An 18,036-nucleotide genomic window follows, 5' to 3' on the forward strand; every position below is an offset into this window, starting at 1 on the left:
GTGTGTGGGGGGGGGGTGAGGTGGTGTGTGCGGTGTGTGTGTGTGTGTGTGTGTGTGCGCGCGCGCGCGCGCACCTGCCCACCTACCTGCCTGCGTGTGATGTGTGTGACTCAGGGAGAGGGGGTCGGGTATGGTAACTCCCTGAGCCGCTGGCAGCCTGGCCTGGCGTCGCGGCTCATCCTTACCCCCTCCTAGGGTGAGGAACGATTTCCTTGTTCCTCCACGGAGGGGTCAGGACCGGCCAGGCGACCCTTAAGACTAAAGCCAGGGTCACGGTTTGACCTGCCCTCCTTGCCGGCCAGGTTTCATCTGATCCCTGATTGGCTCGCCCGATTGCTTCCGTCACAATCACTTCCTGGTCACGCTGTGGAAGCTTTCGGGGCTTCTGCTTTCCACGGACTACGCGTCCCGTGTGGCTCTGCGACAGCGGAAGCGGAAGCGAGTACGGAGGTACCAGCTGGTCTCCGTAGGGCGGGGGTAGGGGGCTCCATGAATGGACGCGGCGGCGGCGGCGGCGGCGGCGGGAGCGGCCTGAGCTGGGTGCCGGGGCCAGGGCCGGGGGCTGCCCGGGGCCCGCGCCGCTGCATGGGGGCGGCCCGCGGGCCCTGAGAGGAAGGGCGGGCAGACCGAATTGGGAGGGGCGGGGCCGGGCGGCCGCAGGCCGGAGGCGCGTCGGGCTGGAGCCGGTCACGATGCCCCGAAGGAAGCAAAGCCACCCGCAGCCCGTGAAATGCGAGGGGGTCAAAGGTCAGGGGTCAGGGGTCAGGGGCTGCGAGCTGGGGAGGAGCGGGGGTGGGGTCAGTGGTGTGGGTTCAGGTCTGGGTGGAGGGGGACCCTTGAGGGATGGGGTGGGCGATCTGGACTCCTAGCTTCCCATCGAGGTACTAACGGAACCCGAGAGGGTCTACGAGTGCGGGAAGTACGGTCTGCGAGGGCTAGCTTCCCGGGTGCGAATGATGGGCACAGTTCCTGAGGGAGGATCTACAAGCCTTTTCCCCTCTTCAGTGGATACTGAAGACTCCCTCGACGAAGGACCCGGGGCCCTGGTATTGGAGAGTGATTTACTACTAGGCCAGGATCTGGAGTTTGAGGAAGAAGAGGAAGAGGAGGAAGGTGACGGCAACAGCGACCAGCTCATGGGCTTCGAGAGAGACTCTGAAGGTGGGTTTGGGGGACTGACTTAAGGAAGTGACCGCTGGAACCTCAGCCTTTAGGAGGCGGGTTAGAGTATAGTGCCAGTGAGCAAAACACCGTTTCCTGCCACTGGGGCTGGTTCAGTTTAGATTTGAGCTAGATTTCTTCGTTTGCCTGATGGTCCATCACTTTGTTGAGGTCAAGTTCTGAGGCCTGGTTCAAAGGTGGTATGAATAGGACGGTAGAGGAATCACATGAAACAACTGGTTAAAAGTAAATGCCCTTTTAATAACTTTATCCCACTCCCTAGCCCATTCCTTAGATGAGTTTATTTTTAAGAGGTTCAGGGAAGCAACCTCATTCAAGCTAGTACTTATATCTAATCTAACTCCCTTTCACCTGCAGCATAAACTCCTCTTGTATGGAGGTATTAGTCTCTGCCCTCAAATATCCTTCCACATTCCTCTTCCCTTTGATCTTAGCATCACCCCAACCTAGTTTGCTGCACTACCTATCCACTAATGCCACTTCTGAAGGATGATTTTGAAAGTCATTGAGGAAATCCATGTAAAAGAGAATCCATCCTTTAGGCTTAGAAGTGGTATTACATGTGTTACTTTGTTTCCTCTTCCCTCCAAAATTTTTTTTTTTTTTTTTTTTTGCGGTACTCGGGCCCTCTCACTGTTGTGGCCTCTCCCGTTGCGGAGCACTCCAGACGCGCAGGCTCAGCAGCCATGGCTCATGGGCCCAGCCGCTCCGCGGCATGTGGGATCTTCCCGGACTGGGGCACGAACCCGTGTACCCTGCATCGGCAGGCGGACTCTCAACCACTGCGCCACCAGGGAAGCCCTTCCCTCCAAATTTTGCCTCTTGAGATAGTATGGAGGTGGTTATAAAATAAAAACTAAGAGTCCTTACTGATAGAGGCACTAGAAAAACGTATCAGGCCTCTGCCTTGTGTATTTTTACTTATCCCAAGAATCAGTTAATTATTTAATTATTGATTCATTTCAGTATGTGGTCCACTGTGAGCCCTTGATCTTTTTCCATTCATTGGTCCTATGTACAACTCTGTCATCACTAGGTTAGTCCAGACTTGGAGGTAGATGATTTGTGTTGAATTTTTAGGATCATTGATTGAAGAGAAGGGTGGAGCCCAGCAAGTGGGGAGACCGCAAGTGAGAAAGGGAGTTTGGAGTCTGTTCCTAGCCTGTGTTGATGTCTCTTCTCATGTCTGTCTCACCAGGAGACTCTCTGGGGGCCAGGCCTGGGCTTCCCTATGGGCTGAGCGACGACGAGTCTGGGGGCGGCCGGGCACTAAGTGCGGAGAGTGAAGTTGAGGAGCCAGCCAGGGGTCCAGGGGAGGCCAGGGGTGAGAGGCCAGGCCCAGCCTGCCAGCTGTGTGGGGGGCCCACAGGTGAGGGGCCGTGTTGTGGGGCAGGAGGGCCGGGTGGGGGGCCCCCGCTGCCCCCACGGCTACTATACTCATGCCGCCTCTGCGCCTTCGTGTCCCACTACTCGAGCCACCTGAAGCGGCACATGCAGACACACAGCGGGGAGAAGCCGTTCCGCTGTGGCCGCTGCCCCTACGCCTCAGCCCAGCTCGTCAACCTGACGCGACATACTCGCACCCACACTGGCGAGAAGCCCTACCGCTGTCCCCACTGCCCCTTTGCCTGCAGCAGCCTGGGCAACCTGAGGCGGCATCAGCGCACCCATGCGGGGCCCCCCACTCCTCCCTGCCCGACCTGTGGCTTCCGCTGCTGTGCTCCACGTCCTGCCCGGCCTCCCAGTCCCACAGAGCAGGAGGGGGCAGTGCCCCGGCGACCTGAAGGTAAAAAGCCAGGGACCAAAGAACCTGGGACGTGGGTGGGTGGCCTTAGGGGGACTTGGATTCATAGCCCAGGTCTCACTGTCTCCACAGATGCCCTGCTGCTTCCAGATTTGAGCCTCCATGTGCCACCAGGCGGTGCCAGTTTCTTGCCGGACTGTGGGCAGCTGAGGAGTGAAGGGGAAGGCCTATGTGGGACTGGATCAGAACCACTGCCAGAGCTGCTGTTCCCTTGGACCTGCCGGAACTGTGGACAAGAGCTGGAAGAGGGGGAGGGTAGTCGGCTGGGAGCAGCCACATGTGGGCGCTGCATGCGAGGAGAGACTGGAAGTGGTGCCAGTGGTGGACCCCAGGGCCCCAGTGACAAAGGCTTTGCCTGTAGCCTCTGCCCCTTTGCCACTCACTATCCCAACCACTTGGCTCGGCACATGAAGACGCACAGTGGTGAGAAGCCCTTCCGCTGTGCCCGCTGTCCTTATGCCTCTGCTCATCTGGATAACCTGAAACGGCACCAGCGCGTCCACACAGGAGAGAAGCCCTACAAGTGCCCCCTCTGCCCCTATGCCTGTGGCAACCTGGCCAACCTCAAGCGTCACGGTCGAATCCACTCTGGGGACAAACCTTTTCGGTGTAGTCTTTGCAACTACAGCTGCAACCAGAGCATGAACCTCAAACGCCACATGCTGCGGCACACAGGCGAGAAGCCCTTCCGCTGTGCCACCTGCGCCTATACCACAGGCCACTGGGACAACTACAAACGGCACCAGAAGGTGCACGGCCATGGTGGGGCAGGAGGGCCTGGCCTCTCTGCCTCTGAGGGCTGGGCGCCACCTCACAGTCCCCCCTCTGTTTTGAGCTCTCGGGGCCCAACAGCCCTGGGTGCCACTGGTAGCCGAGCTCTCCACACAGACTCACCCTGAACTAGGTCCTTCTCCCCTAGGGCTCTATGAATTAGCCCTGACCCTCCTGTATGTTTTACACAGATGGACCAGAAGCCACCTTTACCTTCCTCCCCCGCTGGCCAGGGGCTCCACACAGACTAACCTAGGCACTATACGGACCAGTCCAAACCCCATGGGCGGGGGCCCATATGGACCAGGGGGGCCTTGCCTTGACTGATGCAACTTCATAAGCTCAGTGAGAAGGGTCCTGTATCCACCTCCACTGCTCCCAGTGGCGGTGGATGAACTGGCTGGGGGACTGTCCAGCCTCGCACCTGTTTATTTAACTTATTTCAGTGCTTTATAATAAAGGAAACACTAACAAAGCCACGTCTATGCTGAGTTGGCAGTGGCAAGCACCGCTTGGCCTCACCCGTAGCACAGCAGTCCATGCTGTGATGGGGGGAGCAGGGGCAGTGAGAGGGAACCAGAGGTAGGCAGCAATCAGGCTGAGTTTAATGACGGGGAGCTGGGCCAGACCATACACAGACCTCTGCCCATCCCCTTGGCTCATGGCCCCGAGAAGCCAGAAGCAGCCTGGGGGGAGTTGTGGTTCCTCCCCAGGCAGGTAGCCATGGTCCCGTGGACTTTGTGCAAAATACTAAATGCTAAGTTGGCATTGAAGGCCAGCTCTGAGCGATCCTTTGTATAGCCAGCCCTGGGGAGGGGAAGGGAAGGCAGGTTAGGAGGCCCCTGGCCGAGGAGAAAAGGGGACAATACGAAGAAAAATACCCCAGTTTGGGGGATACAGGCACAGGGCAAGTTTCTGAACACTCCTCCAGGATAGAGGGCAGACATCCGAGCTCTGGAGATCACAGATCCTCATCTCCAATGCCCTCAAAGGCGAAATTGCCGTGGACGTCACTGGCACTGGCATCTGTACTGGGAGTGCCAATCCCCCGCAAGCTCACGGCACTCAGCTTGCTCTGTAATAAAGGCAGGGTCGGGGTCAGAGGGCTCAAGCCTCCCTAAGGTCCCCTACAAACGCCAACCTCACCAACCCTCGTGGGAAACTCACTGAGAGTTTGACCATGGACTCCCGGCTGGCATCAGGTGACTCCTGGGGAGGAGGAGGCAGAGGTGTCAGAGACCTCACTGGGGAGGTGATGCAAGGCCTGGGGGCTGGGGGACTGACCAGGGAGTAGTACTTACAAGCAGCGGTGGGGACTTCACTGTTTGCTGGCTGTCTGAGCGTCTCAGGGTGCCCCCCACCCGCCGGCGTAGCATCTGGGAATGGAGACATGAGGCGCTGATAAGGGCTGATCACCCCCTTTGGCATCCCAGTCCCTTCCCCTCCCTCTCAGGAGAGGCATCACACCGAGGACAAAAGGCAGGGAGAGCACAGCCACGCAGCTGCTGGGTCTGTGCTTGCTGCTTACCTTCCTGATACTGCCGCCGGATTTCTTCACCATCAGTTCATCCACCATGGACTGCAAGCAGATGCTCATCATGATAGCCTGAGGGCAAGGAGAGAGCTCAGCCTGACTGGGTGGTCATCCTGAGCCCAGCACCCCTAAGACAAGGGCTCCCACTCACATGGAGTCCTGGAAGCCCTAGACTTGGGTATCTAAGAGAGACGGTGCAATGGGCTCCAGAGGAGGCCTGAGGGTGGGCTCACACCTGGGGGCTGGTGATGGTGACCCACTGTAGCCGGTCCTTGCTCATGAGGTATTCAAAAGCCAGTTCTAGGCGCACCTCACCCCGGCCCCGACCTGGGCTGCTTGTGCCTCCACTGGGCAGTGGCACCTGGGAGAGGAAGGGTAAGAATTAGGCTGAGCTCATTCTGACCGATGTACCTCTCCCTGACCCACTCCAGCCCATTCCCGAAGCTCAAGGCTTGCCGGGCCTCCATCCCAAAGGTCTCCCCCTCCTACCCCAACTCACAGAGGAGGTGACCCGCCAGCACCGCATGCGGGTGACCCGAAAGGAGCCTTCACGGAGTTGCTGGCCAGGCAGGCGGAGCTGGAGGCTGAGCTCACTGTTGCCTGCGCTCACCACCACTGGACAGTCCTTCTCCGGGAAGTCAGCCACACAGGCATCGAAGCGCAAGTAGCCATAGTGCCGCAGCGTCTGGGCCAGCCGCAGGAACTGAAACCCAGTCAGCAGGCGGGACGGGTCAGGAGGGGAAGTGGGACAGCCCAGAGGAAGCAACCCCTTGGAGGGAGACAGGGAGGCAGGGCTCACCTCCTTCTTGGAGACCTTCTCTTGCAGTGATTTGAGCTGCCGGTGCTGCTCCTTGGTGACTAGGATCCACCCACGCTCAATGTCTGATACTGTCTGCAGCGGAGACAAGGGGTGGGGTGTTCGGGGCTCCCAGTCAGAGACCCAAAGAGTGTCCAGTTACCTCTGTCCAGCCTGACCCCTCACCCCACATTTGAGCAAGCTCTTCGCAGTTGAGTCCTTGACCATATCAGCTTACAAAGCAGGGAGAGTAGAGGTTGTGCCAGATGCCCTGAGAGTATTCTAGAAACTTCCCCATGAACTGGCAGTAAAGATACGAAAGGAGTTTTCTTGGCAGAGGGACACCAGAGCCATTTTCAGGGGAAGGGTTCTGAGGCAGCTCCAAGCTCACCTGAGCATAAAGCAGGTTCAGGCCAACCCGGTTCTCCATGACATCGTCATCATAGGCAGAGTCCCAATAACTGTGAGGCCAAGGGGTGGAAAGGGGTAATGGGGTTAAGCTGGGGGAAGGCAAGAGGCAGAATGGAAAAGGGGCAAAACCGGAGCAATCTGGAACTATGGGGCTAATGGTGATACAGTTGGAGGAAGTTTGGGAGGCCTGGTAGAAACACCCAGCACTACCCCCTTGTCCAGATTATTCTGTCTCAATACGTGGCCCCATAATCCAGTCCAGCACCCTCTCCCTCCTCCAAGCCCAGCCCTGACCTCTTCCTTAGCATAATCTTATACTCTTGACTCCGAAGACTGGCAACAGACACATAAGGCAGCTCAAACTCTTGCAACTTCCGTACAACTATGGGTGTAAAAAAAAAGAAAAGAAAAAGAAAATGTCATGAAACTCAGGGGAGGGAAATCAAGCGAGAAGCCCTGGGGAAATGCCACATTCTTGGGGAAGACAGGCAAGTTCACTAGTGGAAACAGAGGGAAGCTGTAAAGTCCAGACAAACTCACACGAAAAGGCTCCATCCTCTTTTTCTCGAACTAGAAAGAGACTAAAGTATCCGATCAAGTCATCTGGAAGATCCAGCTTTGCAGCCACAGCCTAGGAAAAAGGAAGGAAATACAGCTCATCATGCTGGATGGTTCCAATCACCCCAAGCCTGGGAACCTGGGGTGCAGGGGGAGGAGGAGCAGTGCAGAACAAGCGCCTCACCTCCAGGACATCCTCAGTCTGATCTGAAGTTAGCACATTGACCAGAACTTTCTGCCCGTTGCTAAGCAGCACTTCCAAGGAGACCTCTTCTGTTGGGACCTGCTGTGTCTCCTGGTTGTGAGCATACACGGGAATGGGAGGCACCTTGTTAACAACATGCCCAGCGTCCAGCTCTGACCCTTCCCAACTATGTTGTATTGTAGGTCCCTCTGGTGACTTTATTCTCAGCTGTTTAATTATAGACTGGGTTTCCTTGATTTCACTGGTACAGCAGAAGCCCCATTCCATACAGAAAGGTGCCAGGATGGCTCCTCTGTACCCACCTCATTAAAATGATGTGGCCCTGCAGGAAGGTGCTTCCCTTAAAACTTGGTCCCATCCAAAGCCTTACCTGTTGTGCCCGACGCAAGAAACTATTGAAGGTCTCACTGCTCCCAAGCAATGGGTCTTGCCGAACTGTGGGGACAAGAGAATGATGTTCTAATAACTTATGATTCCCTCTTGGATCCCCCCAGTTCTCTTTTTGGCAGCCCCCCCAGGTCCCCTTTCCTGGGCTGATGGTGGCTTGTCACATCTCCCAACTGGCCTCACCTCACTCGCTGTTTGCATAAATTCTTCACCTGCCCCACCCTTGGCTACCATCTAGTTGAGTCCAGTCTATAGAACCAGGGAAAAATAATGTTCATCTAAAGCACATCAGATACAAGTTAAGTTCTCCCCACCGATCGAAACTGCTTTAAGACTAGTTAGTGCCATATTAGTATTCCTCATAGATGTCAGTGCCCAAATTGCTTTGCTGGTACCTAGATACCACAGCATCCTTGCATGCTATTTACTTTTGCTAATTAAATAATAGATAAAACAGTAGGCTTCCCAGATGTACAGATTCCTTCAGGACCTTCTACAAAAGCAGCTGTTTTGAGTCTCTCTCCATAGTCCTCAACAGAATCAGCCTAAAGTTCCCTCCAACCACTCACCAGCTTGCATGTACTTCTCTAACTGCTCTCTCCTCTGTTCTACCTCAGCGGGTGTCAGAGAGAAAAGCTTCTTTGGGGGAAATGCAGGAAGCACATTGGCCCCGTATTCCTTCCGAAGCTATTTGGAGAAAGAGATACAACTCTTCACATAAACATAGCAAATGAGAAGAGGCAATCCACATTCATAATGTTCTCTTGGGCTCCCCTTCCCTTTCCTTAGTCCCTGCTCCCCTATCTACCCTGGTCATCCAGGAAATCATTCCTTTGGCAGGGGCAGCATCCCAAGGGAGCCGTTCCTCTGTCCTAGATATATGTTCTTTCCAATCTTACAGTGTACAAGTCTGTTCCTCCAGTGTGGGAAGGGTTTGTATAGGGCCAGGGCCTAGGGAGACCCTTGCTTATCTAGCAAAGCTGTGTTCATTGAACCCTCATAGGAAGCAAAAGGCTTGGTAAGGAAAGTTTATGTGCACAGTTAAGTAATAGCTAAATATATTCACGAAGTATTTTAGGACTTAAAAGGACTTTGCAGATCAATGACTCTATTTTTCAGTTGCAGAAGCTGAGGCCCAAAGAAATCAGGTAACTTGCTCAGGGTTGCACAACTAGTTATCAGTAAAACCAGGACTCTGTACCGAGTTAAATACAGAGCTCAGAATCTGGTGAGGAGAACAAAGAAACATTACATCACAGACACATAAGGATAGCTGGAACAGCTACACCCGCTCAGGTGAGTCAAGGAACACAGACAGAAACTGGTGAATGGTTTGTATCAATATGAGCAGGAAAAAAGAATTTCAAGTTGCAGCTCAGATGACAGGAGGAAAGTGCTTTGGCAGCTTAGGGGGGAGGGTTGTCGTTTTCTCCATGCACAGGCACAGGCAGTGTACAGGCTGTGTAAGATGGGGACAGAGAAGAAAGGAGGGAGTATGTGAGTATAGGGAGGAGCAGTTAGGGGCAGACATTAAGCTTCCTGGGAGTTCCCCGGAAATGTCAGACGATGAGATAAAGCACCAAATCCTTCCCTGTGGCAGTGATTAAAGGGGAACTACAGCCTACGAGAAAGCGACGGGGAGGGAAATGGAGACACTGATGCCCAGGTGTAGAAAAGGGCTTGAAGCTGCCTCAAGGCAGGGGTGCTAGTCCCACCTGCTCGTGCAGCCCCAGGAGTTGGCTGTAGCGCACCCGACAGTGCAGGACTCCATTCACGTGAATGTTATAGGCCTGAGGACACAAAAGCAGGCAAGCAGTTTAGGGTCGCGATCTTGTTTAGGGTCGCTCGCCTCGCTCGCCATTTTGGCGGGGCTTGAGAACCCTGGCCGGAAGTTGCCTGCCACAGCTCCGCCTGAGCAACGCGCCGAGATCGTCCAAAGGTGCCCAGACGATTTTCTCCAGAGCCAGGTCCCAAAGCAGAAGGACCAGTCGGGGAAAACCCGGGCGCTCAGGCTGCAGTCTTCCTCCCCAAGAGGCCAGGGACGCCCACCAGAATAGCCGCGGCCCAGCCGGGGGAGGCGATGCGGCCGAACAAAGGAACTACAGGAGCTGGGGCGACCTTTGGATCAATCTGAGACGTAATATAAGCTCCCATCGAGGCCGTCGGGACTCGGCGGCCTGTCACCAGGCCCGAAAGGTGGCGGCCAGACTTCGGAGGCCGCTCGGAGAGGGCTCCGGCCCGTTATCCCCGCCCCTACCCGGCCGGGCTCCGGCCGCTCCTCACCACGTAGGCGGAGCCGCCGCTGTCCCCGCTGCGGGACTCGGTTTCAGGAATGGAAAAGTGCATGTTCCCTGCGGCAGGGCCCGGCAGGGTCCGGACTCTGAGGGCCACAGCGGCTTTGCACGCTCGCCTCCGCTCCTCAGCACGTCCCCGCAGCCTCGCTCGCCATTTTGGGGGGGGGGACTTGCGATCAGAGGTGGGAAGGGCTGGGGAAGTCCGCTCTGGGGCGCAGCGCCCCCGGCATCCTGGGAACTGTAGTCTAAAGGGCAAGAGCCGACAGCCGCGATTGGGAGCCCAAAGCTGAAAAGGCCCTTATCGCGACCCGTAGCCAGGGGCAGAGCCCCAGAGCACTTCGGGGCTTGTAGTCCGGTTGGGGCTGCGCGCCGAGGCTGTCGGCCCAGGGAGCGCTTGTAGTCCCTGCGACCCAGGCGGGCGGAGCCCAGGACGGAGGATAATGGCTGCCGTGGCCGTGGCTGTTCGCGAGGGTGAGTGAAGGGCCGGGCACACAAACAGGTACGCGAGCGGACGGGCCTCGGACGGCTACTGATGGGCCCTGAGTACCTCTGGGCCTTGTCGTTCGGTTCCCGCGCCACGCCGGACTCTGGTCCGCACTGCTTCGGGCGCACTCCGTGCCGCGCACCGGCTTGTTCCTCCGGGAGGTGTGCGTGCTTCTTCCTTCCCCCGCCCCCCTTCCCTTTGATCCTGCCGCGCACTGCGTCCCCCACGCAGATCCCCGGCTCACCTCCCGCCTGGTGGCGGACCCGTGGTCATGCAGACCCAGCAGCCAGCAGCGCCGAATACGTGTCCCCGCAAACCCTCCCGGAGCCTCTCTGGTTCACTTTGTGCCCTGTTTTCTGATGCAGACTCGGGATCTGGGATGAAGGCGGAGCTTGTTCCTCGGCCTGGGGTAAGTGCGGGTGCCCTCCCTAGCCGCCTGTCAGGCGGTACGCAGGAGGCCGTGTCAACTTCGTTCCGACCCAATCTTCATCCCCGTTTCACTTTATTTCTTGGTAAAGCCAAGAGATTTTACAGAGCTTTTTCAGCCCTAATGGTAATGTGACTGTGATCTGCAGGAGAAACTTCGATCCCTGTGGGCTCTAAGCTCGTAACAGGTAGCTTCTGAGACTTAGGAAGGATTAGGGATCCTGTGGGAGACTAGTAAGTATCCAGTAGTGTTTATTCATTTTTGGAATTGTTGGGGAAGGTTAGTGTTCTATGTCTGTGTCTTAGGCAGGGGGGAGGGAGATGACCCAAGAAGAAAAGCTGCAGCTTCGGAAGGAAAAGAAACAGCAGAAGAAGAAACGGAAGGAGGAAAAGGGGGCAGAACCAGAAACTGGCTCTGCTGTCTCTGCAGCCCAATGTCAAGGTGCGGGGGCTTTTTTAAAGGGCCGGGGTGTGGAGCTGGTAAAGGGATGTGGTGGGAGAGAAGAGGGGGAGACAGGACAAAGTTGGTTTGAACAAGTAAAAAGGGAAAAAGTTTAGATAAACAGGAAAAGAAGCTTTGGTTGGGGCATAGCTATTACCTACCTAGGGCTTGGGCACCTCTTCCTTCTACCTTCAGCAGGCCCGACCAAAGACCTGCCTGGACTGGACAGTCAGTTGGGCAGTGCCAAGGAGAAAGTTCCAGCAGGTCGGAGTAAGGCTGAACTTCGAGCTGAAAGGCGGGCCAAGCAGGAGGCTGAGCGGGCCCTGAAGCAGGCAAGAAAAGGGGACCAAGGAGGCCCACCTCCTCAGGCCTGCCCCAGCACAGCTGGAGAAACCCCCTCAGGTATCTTCACTTCAAGACCTCTGTTGATTCAAATGCCTATGTTAGCTCAGGCTTCCCCACAGTAAAACAGCTCCCAATTTTCACCTTGGTTCCCAGAGTTCACAATTCTCTCCTTAACCTCATCCTACCCCTGTTTCTTTTTCTACTCTTTTCTCCTGTTTTTTTCCATCTCTCTCTTAAATCTTTCTTGATGTCCCTTATGCCCTGAAAGCAGATTTCTCATTATCACCTACAGTGTCTTGAAAACACGATTGTTATCTTCTAGGAGTGAAGCGTCTACCCGAGCATAGTCAGGTTGATGACCCCACGCTTCTGAGGAGGCTTGTTAAAAAACCAGAACGACAGCAGGTAGGAAGTGGGTTTGGTGTGTGGCCAGAAAGAGCCTAGGGAGATGGAATAGAGGGAGGAAAGGTGCTCGGGGCGAAGTGAGACCCTGGAAAAGGATGGGTATTTGGCTCACCATCTTCTTCCTTCCCAGCATTATCCCACAGTTTTAAACTCTGGGCCCTTGGTCCTGTTCCCCTGTTTTGTCAAGGTTCCTACACGAAAGGATTATGGATCCAAAGTCAGTCTCTTCTCCCACCTACCCCAGTACAGCAGACAAAACTCTCTAACCCAGTTTATGAGGTAGGAGCTTATGAAATTGTCATAACTTTTAAGCATGAGGAGTTTTAGTAATTCTGTTTTGAAAGTGACTGGAAACTTGAGGTTGGATCTGTGGAAAGAAGCATGAACACAAGGCATGCTTCTTCAAATGGGGGTGTCTGTGCGAGTGAAGGAGGTTCCTTTTCATCAGGGGAAGGTGGGCGGTAGGTGTTCAAGTTCCCTTGCAAAGTGTGTGACACCGCCATCCCATCAGCATCCCATCCTCTGTGATCCACCCAGCCATGGTGCGACTCGGCCTGCAGTACTCCCAGGGCCTGGTCAGTGGCTCCAATGCCCGGTGCATTGCCTTGCTTCGTGCCTTGCAGCAGGTATGTCCCATCTTGTTATCTCTTATGATCCAGCCTCACCTTCCCCAACACTACCCCGGCTTCTCTCACCCAGAGTAATCTCTGGGGGGAAGAGGGAATGACTCCACCCTCAGAAGACTTTCCTCAGAGAAGCTTACCCTGTCCCCCTTTCAGAGACTTTTGTTAGGGCGCAGTTTGCTGATCAACTTGTGTACCCTACAGGTGATTCAGGATTACACCACACCTCCCAGTGAAGAACTGTCAAGGGACCTAGTGAATAAACTAAAGCCCTACTTCAGGTAAGGATGACCACGGCACATCCGCTCCCACCCCACCTTGCTCAGTCCTTTTCTTAGACCCTTTTTGTTTTTCTTTTTTTCAAAGCATAAAGGGTTTTTTTTTTTAGTATGTGTAACACAAAGTTATTTAAGTCAATAAATTTTCAAGGAATTTCACACGTTCTGATTCTTTCCACTGCCAATCACCTTAGTTCCTCCAAACTCATAATCTTCAAGATAAAAAACCCTTTCAAAAAGAAGTTGTCATGTGAGTCAGCCTACAATTCTTTTAGTTAAGCTTCTTTGATCTCCAGTGAAATGTGGACACACTTCAAAATTCCCCACCTGTAATCTTTGGGATCCAATTTCCTCAAGCGATTTACTTTAGGACCATGTTTAGGGTCAGGAGATGGATCTGCCTGGTTCTGAATTTGACACCCTAGAAAATTAGTATTAGTTACTATTGAGGACTGTCAAACTGAACAGTATGAGAAACTATAGGAATACTCTATCAGTAGAAATACCAGGTCTAACATGCACAAAGCCAAGAAAACTAACGATGCCAAATACTGAATTTATATTGCACTTGGAGCCTTTTTCTTGCTCTTCTACCTCTATTTTCATTTTTCTGTCTTCTCTTTAAAAAAAAATGTTTTTAAATGTGAAAGCTTTGTGAGCTGTGAAGAGTTGCACAGATGCAAGGTGTTGTTTTTGTAGCTTCCTGACTCAGTGCCGTCCCCTGTCAGCGAGCATGTACAACGCCATCAAGTTCCTTAACAAGGAGATCACGGGTGTGAGCAGCTCCAAGCGGGAAGAGGAGGTGATGAGTATGAGGAATGAGCGAGGCATGCACCTGGGGGATAGAGCTGGAAACATGTTGGGGGTCCCAGAAGGGGCAACTCTCTGGTCTGCCTGGTCAAGGGTTAAGGAGATGGTGGGTCTGTCTGACCTGGGCCCCCTTTAGGCCTGTCATTATATGCATATTCAAGCATCCAGCATGATAATCAAAGGGTTGTGTCTGTTTTTTTGTTTCATAAGTATCTTGCTCCATTTAGGCCAAGTCAGAACTTCGAGCAGCCATCGATCGATATGTGCAAGAGAAGATTGTGCTTGCAGCTCAGGCAATCTCACGCTCTGCTTATGAGAAGATCAGTAATGGAGATGTAATCCTGGTATATGGATGGTATGGGCCAGACCCTGTGACTGAGAAAATTGGGGAGTGAAATGATTTGAAGAAGGAACTGCCCCTTTGCCCTTTAGGAATGAGCTGACCATCAGTCAGTGACATCTATAACTGAATCCTCCTCTCCATTCACTCTAGCTCATCTCTGGTATCACGAATTCTTCAGGAGGCTTGGGCTAAGGGCCGGCGGTTTCGGGTGGTAGTGGTGGACAGCCGGCCACGGCTGGAGGGAAAGCACACACTACGTTTTCTGGTCCGTGCTGGGGTCCCTGCCTCCTACCTGCTGATTCCTGCAGCTTCCTATGTGCTCCCAGAGGTGAGGGCAGAGGAAAAGAACTCCAAAGTTGGAGTAAAAGGGTATAGTAGTATAGACATAGTCTTGCCTTCCCAACGTTGCAATTGTCTAGAAGTACTAGAATTATACAGCTGTGTTTATATTTAGTAGGAGAAGCATCTACAGCACGTTATACAGCATGTCTACCTATTGCAAGAACCTTATATAAAACTAGTAGCCAATGAGAGGGAACAGGACTAAAGAGTTTAGTTTTCCTGTGGGTGGTGCGGTGAGTCAACGGTCAGGTGTTTTCCAAGAGCCTTTATTAAGATTTGTTACCCATTGCCTTAATATTGCTGTCCTGGGTAAGAATTGGGAACCTTATTCTGCATTGGTCACACATGACATTTTTTTTCCTCCTCTCTACTCTCCAAAATAGGTTTCTAAGCTGCTGTTGGGAGCTCATGCACTCCTGGCCAACGGGTCTGTGATGTCACGGGTAGGGACAGCACAGCTGGCCCTGGTGGCACGGGCCCATAATGTGCCAGTGCTGGTCTGCTGTGAAACATACAAGTTTTGTGAGCGTGTGCAGACTGATGCCTTTGTCTCTAATGAGCTAGGTAAGGAGGCCCAGGAGGGCAGGAGAGAAGGTTCCAGGGACCTGAGAAGATTTGGGAGGGAGAGGGGAGGTTGAAGTACAATTTATTTTCTATTTTTATTTTTTTATAAATTTATTTTATTTATTTATTTTTGGCTGCGTTGGGTCTTAGTTGCTGTGCGCGAGCTTTCTCTAGTTGCGGCGAGTGGGGGGTCACTCTTCATTGCAGTGCGCGGGCTTCTCACTGCGGACACGGGCTCTAGGTGTGCAGACTTCAGTAGTTGTGGCTCACGGGCTCTAGAGCGCAGGCGCAGTAGTTGTGGCGCACGGGCTTAGTTGCTCCGCAGCATGTGGGATCTTCCTGGACCAGGGCTCGAACCTATGTCCCCTGCATTGGCAGGTGGATTCTTAACCACCGTGCCACAAGGGAAGACCACAGCTTATTTATTTATTTTTTTTTGCGGTGCACGGGCCTCTCACCGTTGTGGCCCCTCCCGTTGCGGAGCACAGGCTCCGGACGCGCAGGCTCAGCGGCCATGGCTCACGGGCCCAGCTGCTCCGCGGCATGTGGGATCTTCCCAGATGGGGCACGAACCCGTGTCCCCTGCATCGGCAGGCGGACTCTCAACCACTGCGCCACCAGGGAAGCCCCACAGCTTATTTTTTAAAAGTACATAAAAGGGTACACCTCCCATTGCAGATGACCCTGACGATCTGCTGTGTGAGCGAGGAGAACGTGTGGCCCTGGCTGACTGGCAGAACCACTCGTCCCTACGGTTGTTGAATCTGGTCTATGATGTGACCCCCCCAGAACTGGTGGATCTGGTGATCACGGAGCTGGGCATGATCCCTTGCAGTTCTGTACCTGTTGTGCTGCGAGTCAAGAGTAGTGACCAGTGAGTGGGTGAACACAGGGTCAATAAATGACATACTCCCTACACTTAGCAACTCTGCTGCCTTTTATCTCTTTTAGCATTGCCACCACTTAGGTTAGGAGTCCAGACTGTCCAGCCCCTCTTAGCACCTGCTACCAACCTCCATGCCAGTGCTTTGGGGCCAAAGTGAAGGTCAGTATGGAGACCATAAACTATCCAAGTCATCAACCATTTATTGAGTATCTATGTGCCAGACACTGAGCTAGACATGAGGAAGAGTATAATAAGGACAAATAAGAGTCCTATCCTTAGTATTTTAGTATTATTATTACATTAATATTTAAGTTAAACCAATATATTGATATTTACGTTAAATAGTTACACATTAATATATTAATATTTTGTATCCTTAGTATTGAGTATTTACTGTGTGTCATAAACTGTTGTAGTCCTGTTTTATCCATTTAGGAAGATTAATACCACTCTATGAAGTGTGATTTTATAGATGAGATCACTGGGGCACAGAGAGGTTAAGTTACTTGCCCAAGGTAACACTAACTAAACCGGCATGTGATCTCCGGCATTCTGGATCTAGAGACTGTGCCTGTAATTTTTACGCTATCTGCCATTAAGGAGTACTCATCATGATGGAGGAAGACAGATGACATCTACACTATGAGATACATTCTACTAGTAGTATGAACAGAGTTCATTGGAAGTAACCTAGGATGTTGCCAGGAGATCTAGTGAGGTTGGAGAAGACTTCACAGGTAAAATCTGACCTAGTCCTTGAAGGATAAGAAGTTTCCCAGTTGGAAAAGAATGAGAACGCAGGTGAACAGAGGAAATAACTTAGACTACAGAATAGGCCTTAAAATGACTGGCCAATTCCAAAGTGTCAAGTAGTGTGGTAAAGCTAGAACCTCGGCTTATGTGGACAATTAGTGATACAGCTGCTAACGTAGGTTGGATTGGGTCCAGATTGTGAGAGTCTAACCATTGTGGTTAGCCTAAAAAATATGTTAGAGTCATCCATTTTGTGTGTGTGTGTGTGTGTGTGTGTGTGTATGTGTGTGTATGTTTTATTGAAAAATTTCAAGCAGCATAGAAGTACAGTGAACTATACAAAGAATCCCCATCACCAAATGTAGTAATTATCAAGATTCGCCACATATGCTTTTTTTGTTTCCCTTTTTTTCCTTGCTGAAGTTGTATTAGAGCAAATCCCAGTCATTATATCGTTTTACTCCTCCAAACGTCATTATGTCTCTAAAAAATATGGAAGCTTACCATGTCATTACACTTATTAAACTCTTCCTTATTGTCCAAGCCATAATCAAATTTCCTTGATTGTCTCAAAAGCCAGCTTTTTACTGTTGAATCAGGATCCAAACAAATCCATATATTACATGTCGTTATTTTGTCTTAAATTTTTTGTAATCAAAAGCAGTCTCTCCAACCCCGCCCCTTCTTTTCTCATGACATAGACTTGTGCCAGGAACCAGGTTGAGTATGTTTCATACTGCCTTGCCATCAGGTTGGTTGGTCCATTTTCAGTGATGAAAGGGTCTAGGTGTTTTAAAGTTTCCCAACAAACTTTTATTTAGTGGTTTCATCCACTTTTATTGTTGCCTGAATTATTTCTTTAGAGGATGCAACATGGTGAATTTTTTTTCCTAATTACATCATTCCATACGTACTAGCTAATAATCTTCTATAAAGAACGCCCTCTCATCAGTTACTATTCTGAATTACAGTCCATACTGGAAAGGCAAGATAAATGTTTAATTCTTTCCTTTTAATTGCCAGTTTTCAGGATTGATCACTGGTTACTTCCAGTGGCATACAATGAGAAGTTGTTGCATTTTTGGCTTTCTCTCTATAAAGATTATGATGAATTCATGTTTTTTTACATATTGAGCATACCACTCAATCATCAAAATTAAGCAGAGGTTCAACAGGGTGAGCTCTGTGCTTTAGCTGGTAGCTGGTAGAGATTAGAGGCAGAGAACCAGATCAATTAAAAAGAGATTGCCTATCAATCAAAATCACAAATGCACCTAAACTTTGGTCCAGCAATTCTGCTTCTAGGAACTTAATGCTAGCCATATAGTTGCACATTTGAAGTAGCTTAGATACAGAGTTATTTATAGCAGCATTGTTTATAATAGCAAAAGAC

At 52.0% G+C, this 18,036-nt stretch overlaps 3 protein-coding genes and 1 non-coding gene across 12 annotated transcripts; 2 read left to right on the forward strand and 2 right to left on the reverse strand.

Annotated features, from left to right (window-relative positions):
• The first annotated feature begins 551 nt into the window (after positions 1-551).
• ZNF513 (zinc finger protein 513) lies at positions 552-4,232 on the forward strand. The gene is made up of 4 exons (XM_067703426.1): positions 552-747; positions 1,006-1,161; positions 2,381-2,968; positions 3,059-4,232. The coding sequence occupies exons 1-4, from the start codon at positions 693-695 to the stop codon at positions 3,883-3,885; spliced, it is 1,626 nt and encodes a 541-aa protein (XP_067559527.1). The 5' UTR covers positions 552-692; the 3' UTR covers positions 3,886-4,232.
• A 108-nt stretch (positions 4,233-4,340) lies between these two features.
• SNX17 (sorting nexin 17) lies at positions 4,341-10,816 on the reverse strand. Of its 5 annotated transcripts, none has more exons than XM_067703432.1 (15): positions 10,671-10,816; positions 9,364-9,438; positions 8,218-8,335; positions 7,632-7,696; positions 7,241-7,351; positions 7,039-7,129; positions 6,793-6,880; positions 6,479-6,548; positions 6,091-6,183; positions 5,791-5,994; positions 5,527-5,652; positions 5,286-5,363; positions 5,059-5,133; positions 4,925-4,966; positions 4,341-4,832 (listed from the first exon to the last, which is right to left on the reverse strand). In XM_067703432.1, exons 3-15 carry the CDS (start codon positions 8,225-8,227, stop codon positions 4,719-4,721), a joined length of 1,167 nt encoding a protein of 388 aa, XP_067559533.1. In that variant the 5' UTR covers positions 8,228-8,335; positions 9,364-9,438; positions 10,671-10,816; the 3' UTR covers positions 4,341-4,718. The 5 variants fall into 5 exon arrangements, with proteins under 5 accessions (XP_067559533.1, XP_067559529.1, XP_067559530.1 ...); XM_067703428.1 differs by lacking the exon at positions 10,671-10,816 and adding an exon at positions 9,932-10,139; XM_067703429.1 differs by lacking the exon at positions 10,671-10,816 and adding an exon at positions 9,767-9,890.
• Positions 10,259-15,922, forward strand: EIF2B4 (eukaryotic translation initiation factor 2B subunit delta). Of its 5 annotated transcripts, none has more exons than XM_067703423.1 (13): positions 10,259-10,413; positions 10,792-10,835; positions 11,159-11,294; positions 11,490-11,696; positions 11,962-12,044; positions 12,232-12,323; positions 12,556-12,670; positions 12,872-12,948; positions 13,645-13,747; positions 13,983-14,110; positions 14,249-14,426; positions 14,824-15,004; positions 15,683-15,922. In XM_067703423.1, the coding sequence occupies exons 1-13, from the start codon at positions 10,383-10,385 to the stop codon at positions 15,880-15,882; spliced, it is 1,575 nt and encodes a 524-aa protein (XP_067559524.1). In that variant the 5' UTR covers positions 10,259-10,382; the 3' UTR covers positions 15,883-15,922. The 5 variants fall into 5 exon arrangements, with proteins under 5 accessions (XP_067559524.1, XP_067559525.1, XP_067559521.1 ...); XM_067703424.1 differs by having other exon boundaries at positions 10,261-10,413; positions 11,493-11,696; XM_067703420.1 differs by lacking the exon at positions 10,259-10,413 and having other exon boundaries at positions 10,465-10,835.
• LOC137206298 (small nucleolar RNA SNORA8) lies at positions 13,432-13,532 on the reverse strand. Its single transcript, XR_010934612.1, has one exon. It is a non-coding gene; the product is annotated as a small nucleolar RNA SNORA8 (small nucleolar RNA).
• Positions 15,923-18,036: the final 2,114 nt, after the last annotated feature.

The sequence above is a fragment of the Pseudorca crassidens genome, chromosome 14, assembly GCF_039906515.1.
Source record: "Pseudorca crassidens isolate mPseCra1 chromosome 14, mPseCra1.hap1, whole genome shotgun sequence".
Taxonomy (NCBI): Eukaryota; Metazoa; Chordata; class Mammalia; order Artiodactyla; family Delphinidae; genus Pseudorca; species Pseudorca crassidens.